The 11,611-nt window shown below is 35.0% G+C and overlaps 2 protein-coding genes across 2 annotated transcripts; one reads left to right on the top strand and one right to left on the bottom strand.

The window, feature by feature from the left end:
- The first annotated feature begins 1,582 nt into the window (after positions 1-1,582).
- On the top strand, positions 1,583-6,699 carry LOC142522091 (GDSL esterase/lipase At2g04570-like). Its single transcript, XM_075625248.1, is given in 7 exon segments — positions 1,583-1,894; positions 2,054-2,549; positions 2,649-2,826; positions 5,357-5,765; positions 5,877-6,239; positions 6,241-6,370; positions 6,503-6,699. Coding segments are annotated over 7 exon segments (1,953 nt in total). The 5' UTR covers positions 1,583-1,714.
- Positions 6,700-7,135: 436 nt separating this feature from the next.
- Positions 7,136-11,462, bottom strand: LOC142522384 (protein disulfide isomerase-like 2-3). The gene is made up of 9 exons (XM_075625745.1): positions 11,247-11,462; positions 10,625-10,783; positions 10,009-10,122; positions 9,672-9,838; positions 8,999-9,098; positions 8,028-8,204; positions 7,797-7,942; positions 7,541-7,687; positions 7,136-7,459 (listed from the first exon to the last, which is right to left on the bottom strand). Exons 1-9 carry the CDS (start codon positions 11,373-11,375, stop codon positions 7,303-7,305), a joined length of 1,296 nt encoding a protein of 431 aa, XP_075481860.1. The 5' UTR covers positions 11,376-11,462; the 3' UTR covers positions 7,136-7,302.
- Between the last annotated feature and the right edge of the window lie 149 nt (positions 11,463-11,611).

Raw genomic sequence — 11,611 nt, 5'->3', positions numbered from 1 at the left:
ACGATCGTCGTCTCAACGAAGCAGATGAGGGATCCATTGATGATCATGCATGCGGAAGAAGAAGAAGACGACGACACGTTTAAAAAAGTTGAGATACAGAATCAAGATTTTGATGACGATCACCCAGAACTTGTCGTTCTTGGACATTGATACAACATTAATTTTCAAAAAAAAAAAATGATTTTAAAACTTCTCAAAACTATAATTTGCTAATAACTAGAAAATGATTTCTATGTTCAATCAGTTACGGATACATATAAGGTAATTGTCAGTTTATTTTTATATGGGAGGGTGCTGTAATTTTCAGTTTTATCGTATCTTGGTAATCAACGGGTTAAGTACCGTACCATATTAATTTACTTTCTGTGAGAAATTTCTTGATATATTCATTTTGTTGTTGTTTTACATTGTCTTTTTGGTCTGTTAAATTAAAATTTTCATTAATTAGAGCAACAATCTATGATATAGCTTTTGAGGAACACATTCCAACCAATTCCCAAAAAATATAAATTTGTATCAAATTCGAACTAGTAACTAATCCCAGCATAAAAATACTGAAAAAACTCATATAAGCAAAAAATATATAATATTCAATCAACAAAAAAAATGTTTTTTAATTTTATGTTTTTAGCATAGCCGAAAATTATATTTTTGGTCACGTAACTTATAAGTTTTCTATTTTTTGTCATGATGTTAGTCGATGTACAGTCTAATCCATTAATTTTCATTTTTTTTTAATTTAGTAATTTTTCATTAGAGTTGTGAATAACGACGACAAATGATGACATGTCATCGAAAATTATTGATATAATGGTGGTCATTATTCATATGTCTGAACTTATGTCAGTACTTCGTTGAAAATTAAATAAAATTGTCAAAAAAATATTACAAGTTAATAAATTAAAAATATGAAGATTAGGTCTCTATGTGAGACGATCTCATGAATCTTTACCTGTGAGACGGGTCAACCCTACCGATATTCACAATAAAAAGTAATATTCTTAGCATAAAATTAATATTTTTTCATGGATTACCCAAATAAGAGATCTGTCTCACAAAATACAACCTGTGAGACCGTCTCACACAAGTTTCTATCAAATATGAATTGGCCGATAAGATTTAAAAAAAATTAAAATAAAAAAGCATACAATGACAAAAAATTAATTTCTCCCCTAATAATTTTGGCTTGTATCTAAGAAAATTAATCCAACATAACGAAACTAATGATTTCGCGACAAATGTTTAACACGAATCTTATAAAAGACTACAAAATCTAAAAATTTATGACTGTAAATTGGAAGTTGGATTGATTAAATATGCAAGAGCATGCATGCAGCTGCATTTGCACCCCGCCGACCCATGCACCAATCTCATGTCCTCACTCATCAATGCCATCTTCACTTCTGTAAAACAAATTTAAATCCAACAACCTCTTTCAGACAGTACTATTCCGAGTTATAAATATTCCTCATGCACAACCACTTTCCCATCGAAAAAAATGTCAGAACACTTGAAGTCTTTGACAGTAATACTACTTTCATGTCTGATTTTGTTATTCACTTCATGTTTTAGTACTGTCATCCCCACCGCTGTATCAAAGGTCCCGGCGATTATTGTGTTTGGAGACTCATCCGTTGATTCTGGGAACAACAACCGGATATCGACTGTGTTGAAGAGCAATTTCCGGCCGTATGGCCGTGATTTCTACGGCGGAATGCCGACTGGGAGGTTTTCGAACGGCCGCATACCGCCGGACTTTATTTCTGAAAAGTTTGGCCTGAAGCCTTACGTGCCTGCTTTCTTGGATCCTTGGTACAATATATCTGATTTTGCGACCGGAGTTTGCTTTGCTTCTGCTGGTACTGGTTTTGATAATGCAACTTCTAACGTACTTGTAAGTATTTATAATGTCATCTCTTCAAGTTTTTTCAATTAAATTGCATTTGAAGTTAATGTGTAACTTAACGTGTTAGCCTCATCGTACAAATATCATAACTCTTTTAAAAAACTGACAAATTATGGAATACATGCATTCGACAAATTTGCCACGCAGAATGTGATACCACTATGGAAGCAAGTGAAGTACTACAAAGACTACCAAGAAGCCCTAAGATCCTACATAGGAGACACAAAAACCGAATACATAATCAAAGAGGCTCTATATTTAATCAGCTTAGGAACAAATGACTTCCTAGAAAACTACTACAGTCTCCCTAACACAAGGTCCAGATACACCCTTGATCAATACCAAGACTTCCTCATTGATATTGCGGAGGGATTTGTCAAGCAGATTTACGCTTTGGGGGCACGTAAAATGTCGCTAACGGGGCTCCCTCCAATGGGTTGTCTGCCATTGGAGAGGGCTACGAATCTTGTTAATGGGAATGGGGAAGGGTGTATGAATGGATACAATGGAGTTGCTTTACGTTTCAATGCCAAATTGAATGGTTTGGTGAATAGGATGAATGAAGAGATGGAGGGGATTAGGGTTGTTTTCTCTGATCCTTATGGAGTCTTCTTGCAAATGATAAGGAACCCTTCTTCATTTGGTAAGTATATATCCACCTATTTTTAGCTATTACATTTTTTTTTACGAGAAAATCCGCAACTGCTACCCATCGGGCTTAACGGGAAAGTCTATGGTGCAGGGTTTGAAGTATCTTCAGTTGCATGCTGTGCTACGGGAATGTTTGAGATGGGATACTTGTGCGATCAATTGAATCCCTTTACATGTCGAGATGCAAACAAATATGTCTTTTGGGATTCTTTCCATCCGACACAACAAACTAGTCGGATTATTGTAGATTACTTAATCCAGAATTCTTTGCATCAATTTTTATAAATGTTGATTTATTAATTTCACCAAGCAAGATCAAATTTGGTTTAATTTATAAGTTGTCGGGGGGACGAGTTTAGAATTCTTTTTGTGCTTCTCAAGTTTAAGTATTATGGCAATTTCTTCACATTTGTTTTTGCCAAATCAATTAAAACACAAGATACCCAAAAAAAAAAAAAAACAAGAATACCACCCATAGTTTCTAGCACTACTACTAGTCTACGTACTATACAATATTGGAGATGTTTGCGGCATTATTTTGAATTTTTGTTGTCTGTATTATCTATAATCTAGTATTAAATTATGAAAGTTATATTTTTATAAAACGAATAGGAGTAAAGAAAATAATTCCCTCGATAACTAAAGGTTTTTACGTGCGTATGTTGCTATAATCATAATAAAATATATAAAGTGCACATCCATACGTGTATGTATAATTGCAAATATAATAATAATTGAAAAGGTATCATTTTAATTACGTAAGTTGGCATGTTTTGAGTTTTAGTCACTTAATTTGTCAAAGTTTGGTTTTCATCCAATAATTTGAATTTTGCTTTGATTTTTTTTTTACCGAAACTATTAAATTTATCGAATATAGTTTATTTGACATACTTTCGTTCTACGTGACACAACTGACGAGAATAAAACATATATTACATGCATTAAAATTCATCTGAGCAAAATGAAGAGATAAAATAAAGCAAAATAACTTCCAATACTTCAAAATGAAAGGAAAAAACTAGTTGTTTTATTTCATTCTTTTTAGGTAGGTTTTAGTGTATGTAATATAGTTTTATTCATATCACACGAATCACGTAGGAGTTAATCGGTGTCAAATAAGTCATATTTGGTGGATTTATTAGTTTCAGACAAAAACAAAAAGTAAATTCAAGTTACTAGATAAAAATCAAATTATTAAAAGTTATATGACTTAACTCAAAACAAACCAAGTTAAAATTGCAATTTTTTAATAATAATCCCACGTGTACTAGAATGGGTAAATTAATTGCAACCATCAAGTATTTAGATTGTTTGGAAGAAAACTTTTCTTATAAAACTAATTTTCTTATAATCTTAAACCCATTTTCCTCTCTTTTCCTTGTTTCAAAATCTCTCAAAGCACCAAACAAAGAAAAGAAAAGAAACATACATTTAAATTATATGATCAAAAGTGCCACACTTGGAGCTTAGCTAGCTAGTAAGGCCATCTCCAACAACAAAATCTATTTTGGTGCAAATTTTACACTAAAATAATGTGATTTCTACACCAAATACATCAATAATCTCCAATTCATTTACTTCAAATCTTATACCAAAAAGAATATTCTCGAAATATTATTTTTATTTTACATATAATAATTAGTTATATTTTATTTAATATATTTTTAATTATGGCTAATGTTTTATTATTAATAAATTTAAATAATAATATTTAAGATTATAATTTAATTACATAACATAAATTAATTTATATATAATATGAATTAATATACGAAAATTATTTAAATTGAAAAATATGAATACAAATTCAAACACAATACAAAATTATGTATTTCAAGTAGCATTTGTATTTCGATTATTTTTTTTCAATTTAGTTATGAATTGTACTGTTACATTAATTTTTTGTAATTTTATTAAATTATAATAATTTAAAATCATAAAACCAAATTAATTTTTTAATATTACCATATTAGGCGCAGAGGAAAAATAGCAGGAATTTAAATTGCACGAAAATGGTACAAGTTTGGAGATGGCCTAACTGGAAGTTAAAAGTGGACACACGTACTCGCTAGCATCGTTTATCACACGACGATGAAATTAATGAAGACTGTATAGTAAACAAAAGTCTGCAGTATATAGGGAATAAACCAGCACCTCCATTCTGGTTGAACCCTTTAAACTTTTAGTCAAACCTTTAGCTTTCTTACATCGACCACCCTAGTTTCTTCTTGTAATATAATTATTGCATATTTCTTCCTACTTTTCGGTGGGTAGTTGGCCAGCAGAAAATGTCATAATAATAAATTACAAACAAGTTAACCATTAAAATTTTCAAATTATTGCCCACGTCGATCCAACCCATTTTAGAAATTTGGAACTATTTTCGTGTCAATTTATTTACAAATATTTGTAAATAGAGATGAATAATGATCCGATTAAAAATCGAAATGAATTATGAAAATTATTTGTCCTTTTCCAAAATTTATTTGTAGACATGAAATTAAAGTATATATGTATTTATTTATTGCTCCAAAGGCTTGAAAATTACCCCATATACACGGAACCTGAAAGAAATGAGAGCCCGAGTCATTAAACAAGGAGCTCTAATAATTTCGTGGCGCCAAAAAAGAAATTAAAGCAGCTGTTCACATGAACAAAATCGAACTAACTTTAGCCACACAAGGCAATTGAATTCCGAGCGAATGCAGCTCAACAGCACTGGCATTAATTATCACCGATATATATATATATATATATATATATATATATGATCCTCACAACTTGCATGCTATATGTATAAATTCATATAAAAAACCAACAAAAAGAAATTAGATCGAAAAACGTAATGGGAACATACGTGCTAGTGTTACTATGGTTGCTGCTCTTACTAGCGAAGAGTAGCACGAGTGCCAAAATCCCGGCAATTATCGTGTTCGGAGACTCCTCGGTCGATGCGGGCAACAATAACCAGCTCCCGACGATTGCTCGTAGCAATTTCGAGCCGTACGGGCGCGATTTCACGGGTGGACGACCCACGGGAAGGTTCTCGAATGGCCGGATTCCGACTGATTTCATATCCGAGGCCATTGGCCTGAAGTCGCTTGTTCCTGCTTACTTGGACCCTGCTTATAATATCTCGGATTTTGCTGTTGGTGTCACTTTTGCTTCAGCTGGGACTGGATATGATACTGCTACTTCGGATGTGTTGGTAATTAAGTACAAATGTTTTTTTAGTCTTAGTGTTCAGATATTTTCTAACCTCTCGACTGAACTCTCCATTAATGCATATTTATGTAGCCAACGTCGATAAAATTTTCAGGGTGTGATACCTTTGTGGAAGGAATTGGAATACTACAAAGATTACCAAACGAAACTACGAGCCTATCTTGGAGATGAGAAAGCTAATCAAACTATTGGTGAGGCATTGTACATTATGAGTATAGGGACCAACGATTTCTTGGAGAACTACTACGCATTCCCACCAAGAAGACGATCGCAGTACACCATCGATCAGTACCAACAATTTCTCATCGGGATCGCCAAGAATTTCACCATCAACCTTTACAACCTCGGGGCTCGTAAGATCTCCCTCGGAGGCCTTCCCCCGATGGGTTGCATGCCGTTGGAACGAGCACGAAATTTCGCAAACACCAACGATTGTGTTGACTCCTACAACATAGTAGGCCACGAGTTTCAATGACAAGCTGAGAGGTCTGGTGTCGAACCTAACCCAACAACTAGTTGGGGTGGACCTTGTCTTCTCCAATCCCTATTACATTCTTCTACAAATGGTTAAAAGACCGACCTTATATGGTATGTTTTTTTGCCACTTGATTTGATTTAGGACCTAGTCCTTCTCCAACCTAATATATGAATCATATCAATCTCGAAATCGACTCGATTTATAAATATTTTGTGACATGTAGTTTGTGTGACGATATGCAGGGTTCGATGTATCTGGAGTGGGATGTTGCGCTACGGGGATGTTCGAGATGGGGTATGCATGTAATGAACGTAATCCTTTTACATGTAGGGATGCAAATAAATACGTATTTTGGGATGCATTTCATCCAACCGAGCGAGCAAACCAAATAGTATCCGATCATGTGGTTAAGACAGCTTTGTACAAGTTCTTGGTTTGATTTTTAATTATATAGCAGAAAACAAGTGTTTTGTTCAAGTCTCGGTCAGATTTTCAGATATATATATATATATTTATATGTAGTTTAATAATTTTGTGCTTGATATTATATAATAGTTCATTTATTTTTTTGTTTTGTTGGAATATTATATTGTACATACATATATATTAGTCCATCTAAATTTGAACGGGTGAGTTTATTAGTGTTGGATTGTTATAAATTATATGTGTTTTTATGTCAAATTTTTGTGATGTATTGCTTGATCGTTATAGCTTTGCTAGAGTTGAAAAACAATATAAATTTTGTGAACTAAGGTATGATACTCATAACTATCAGATTCCAATCTTTGATCCAGCGAGTGTACCCTATTTGTGTGCGTGTCTATATATTTGTGGAGAAGCCAAGTATAACGTGGTCGAATTGCTTTAGAAGGGAGTAAAGGAACCTTTCCTTTTGTAGAGGAAAAATCTGTTCTGACCTAAAGCTTGACGAGTTTTTTAATGGCAATTCGCCGACTGACTCACAGCAAGTGCAATACATATTACATCTCACATCACCAAGCAGGTTTTTAGCAAAAATCGCATTTTTGTTGTATTACTGTATTTAATTCTCAGCGCCCATCAGTTCTTCGAGGGAGAATTCATCTTCTTCAATAACTTCCCCATCTTTGCCATCCCATGCTTCGGTCTTCACAATTGTCGGGTCACCTTGCATGGGCAGATTGCCCTTTCCACCACGTCCAGCTTCTTTGACAAACTCTCTGAGAAAACGAATGAACATAAAACCCAGTTCACAGGAGCGAGGAAATAGAGAGTGGAGAATGGATTCAACAAATGCTTACATAATATGATCACGCTCGAATGCACTTTTTAGTGGAGCATATGCTTTCTTCTTTAGATTCAGGGCTACCATAGCTGGATATCCATAGCCACCAACTCCAACATGCTTCTCAAGATCTGGCTGCTTACCGGAAGCAGCCCAAACATAACTGCAGCATCAGTAAAAACTCTAGTCTTGGTTAAGTTTGCAATAAGCCACAAGTTTCAGACATACTTCTGATGCTTTCTTCAATGGAACATAGAAAGGTATTTTCTTGCCTGTAAGGGCTCTTTCTAAATTTCTCTGCGACTGATAACAAAAGCTCAAGGTACTTATTTCTACCGTCAGCTTTGGAATCCAGTATGTCAGGGAGGAAGGCAACAAAGCAGATAGCAGCCGAGCCACATTTCTCTTCCATAACATCCTAAAGAGGATAATATTGAAGTTCTTAAGTAACGTGAACAGCAAAAGAATGAAAAAACGGAAAATGTTTAGGGACAGAGATATACCGGACTAATCAATTCAGTCACTTCAGGAGGAGCGGCATTTGCTTCCAGCTGCTCCAAGGCAAAAGATTCAATTGCTGGGGCTGATCTTGCACCTTCATATGGGAAGGGGCTGTCTTTGTCAGCACCAAACACCAAGATTGTTGGAAATCCTTGTACATTATATCTGCTCATCAAAGACTGGAAAGTCATACGGGTTAGAGATGTGCTGCTTAATGACTTGTAACATTTGCAAGTCCGAATTGAATTTTCTTTACCATAGTCCCTAATTACAACAATGATTGATAATGCCTCAAGAATGAGCACAAATCTACAAGTACATTGCCGGCTATGGTGGTTAAGGATGACCAGCTACCGTGCTTCACTGACTTGTGATAATTGATATTAAGGATATACAAAACGAACCATAACATTCAAGTCGGCTACATCCAAACATTAGGTTCATGGATGCCAAATGGATTGATGGGCTTAAGAGTGTCTATCACAGGCACACGTAATGTTTGATGTGGTCTTAAATTCATCTGAGAACTAATATCAAGTGCAACAAATTAAGGAGAAATACATAAAATCTCATTTTTCTACTTATTACGTTGATTGGATATGCTTGTAGTGTTCATGATTTATGCTTTGAGCCCTAATTGCTGCTTGTTGTAATTTGAAAAATAGATATAGATCTTTAATTACTATACTGAAATTACGAGCACCACAGTAAAATCTTACCAAAGTTTGCCTTCCAAAATTCAAACCTTTAGATAAATGATCTACTAATCACAAATTCCAGAATTTGAAAAAGTAAAACCTAGATATATTCAATGGCCAATATAGGGAGTGTAATCAACAACAGTGTGATGATCTTTAACTTAAATATGAAAGAGAATATGTGGCAATCAACAGCGTTGCAATGATCTTTAACTTAAATATGAAACTAATATCACACAAACAATGTCACAAGTGAGTAGTGTCATGACGCTTACCTTCTCTGCATCACAGTCCACATGACCCAATTTCACCTGGCCCCTGAGATTACTGGCTGCTTTCTTCCACTCGGGAGCAAGCTTCTTGCAGTGTCCACACCTTCATGGCAAGAGAATAGATCACAAGCCAAAACAGTTTTGACTCAAGAGGTTCATAACAGTATAATAGCAATTAACTTTCACAGAAACTTCATTGAACTCGTTTCACCATTCAATTTTGTGATACGGATCTCTGACCCGAACAGTGCCATAAAAAATATTAATTTTTATGTCAATACTCAAGAGATTCATAACAGTATAATAGCAATTAACTTTCACAAAAACTCCATTGAACTCGTTTCACCATTCAATTTTGTGATACGGATCTCTGACCCGAACAGTGCCATAAAAATATTAATTTTTATGTCAAAAGTATTACTTTTCAGTGCAAGTACGAACCGCGCGTCTCACGGAGACTATCTCGCATTAGACTTACTCATTAACTTTAACCACAAGGGTGAGAAACATCAGTATAAGAACAACTGATTCGTAAAAATAAATGACAAGGAACATACTCCAATATGATGCAGCACATAGCTATAGGAATATAGTTTTTTTGGCAGTCAAGCGTGTACTAGAAGGACATGCATTTGACATAGCCAATAAACCTACCAACTTAAATGGATTGACTTACCAAGGGGCAAAGAACTCCACAATCCATAGTTCTTTGCTTTTATGTACCAATTCGTCAAAATTACGCGAATTCAGTTCGACTGACTCACTGGGTTCTGACTTTTCTGACTTTTGACTTGATCCCCCTGTTGACTTCCCATTCAGGCGTTCCTTAAAAAGCGCTTTGATCTGTATTAAAATCGAATATCGTAAAAATATCACAACCTTGACTACTGAAAATTTACATGATTATCTTGCAAATTTACATGATTATACTGCTTCCAGTAAATGTGAAATGGAAGGTATCAATAAATACTAAAATTAATATTAGAATCATTAGTTCCAAGAGTCACTTTTACCTGCTGTAGTGCAAATTCTGCAATGGGCTTGACATCCCGAGCTCCTTGGTAATCTACAGGGGGTTTCCCCGGGGCAAAGACCTTTATGGTTGGAAAACCTCTAATTCCATATTCCTTCAGAACACATGGAGGATGAAAGATCACAACATCAGAGAAAACCAGGCTAATTTATGTTGCTTTAGTGAGATCAAGATATAATAATCAGCAATCGAAGTTGAAATTAACATAGTTAGCAGAAATTACTCAGGAAAAGACCTAGAGAAACAAAACATAAGAGGTTTCATCTTCAATGCACATAAAGACAAAACGTCATTGAAAATCGTGTAGCTTATTCAGCCAGAATGGCCAAGATCAGGTAGCAAGTTGGAAAACAACAAAATGTGGTCTCATTTGCTTCATAGCCTAGCACTACGAGTATGATTATTATGGTTTGGAAGTAGCATGACATATTTTCCCAGCATACGAATATTGACATGCTCCTTATAGACAGCATACTCAACTTTTCTTTTTTTAAAAAATTGACCTTTACAGACAAGGAGAAATATAGTTCCTCATTAGCTGAATTTCTTTAAATTAGCCACTAGCATAAAGACCACCATACTCAACAAGAAGGCACCTGCGCAAGTGACTTGTGAGCATCAGCATCTAGAGCGGCCACAGTTGCTACACCTTTCAAGACACTAGCTGCCTTCTCCCAAGTTGGTGTCAACGCTTGACAATGACCGCACCAAGGTGCGAAGAACTCAACCAATACAACGCCATTTGAATTTACAACCTGCATTACATTTTATACCAAGAAATCACGAAAGTTTAAAACACAAGGTCGCTGATCGATAGAAAAACTGGATAGAACAACCTAATGATCGAATTTTGGAAAGGTCTGATAAAAAACCAACAAAGCGTAAATGAAAATGAAAAATGACAAGCAGTTGCCTGATCAAATCGTATGCGGATCAAAAGAGTTGGAGTAAATTGACAGCAGAGGAATTTAAATCCTTCAATTTTCGTATACGATCCGTCATTTTAATCACATTTTGTCGATAATGAAGAACTCCAAAATTCAACACAAAACCCTTCACCCTGAAGTCCAAACTCCTTAATTCCATTGACATAAACTAATATCACGACGAAGTGGCCCTAAAATCCAGTAGTCGATTAAGCTATCGTATCATCAATATATCACAAACACACGATTCCGGACATACCAAAGCACGGGGAAATCAGAGCATACTCTATACCTTGGAGTTGAAATTGTTAGGGTTCAACTGAAGAACGGGGGACGAAGGCCCGTACAATCCATAAACGCCATTTGCGATAAGCTCCACTACAGAAAACAGTAGCAGTTGAATCAATATCGATTTATGCATTGTTGGCTTCTGTTGATAGCTCGCGAATGAAATCGGGACATGATTTTGAGCTGTGTTATTCTGTTCTCTAGCTACGTCTGCTCAGCCAATGGGACAATGCCACGTCAGCTTTGAGATGTCAAATTAGTATTTTACTCGAAATATTATTCAATTTTTAAAACTTTGTATTTAAATCTATTTAGGTTTTTGAATAAATCATAATTGCCCGAGCCATCTTTCCGTCTTAGAACATATCA

The sequence above is a fragment of the Primulina tabacum genome, chromosome 13 (assembly GCF_025594145.1).
Source record: "Primulina tabacum isolate GXHZ01 chromosome 13, ASM2559414v2, whole genome shotgun sequence".
NCBI classification, from domain to species: domain Eukaryota; kingdom Viridiplantae; phylum Streptophyta; class Magnoliopsida; order Lamiales; family Gesneriaceae; genus Primulina; species Primulina tabacum.
Note: the sequence above shows the minus strand (reverse complement) of the source record. Positions and strands in the feature narration are given on the sequence as shown.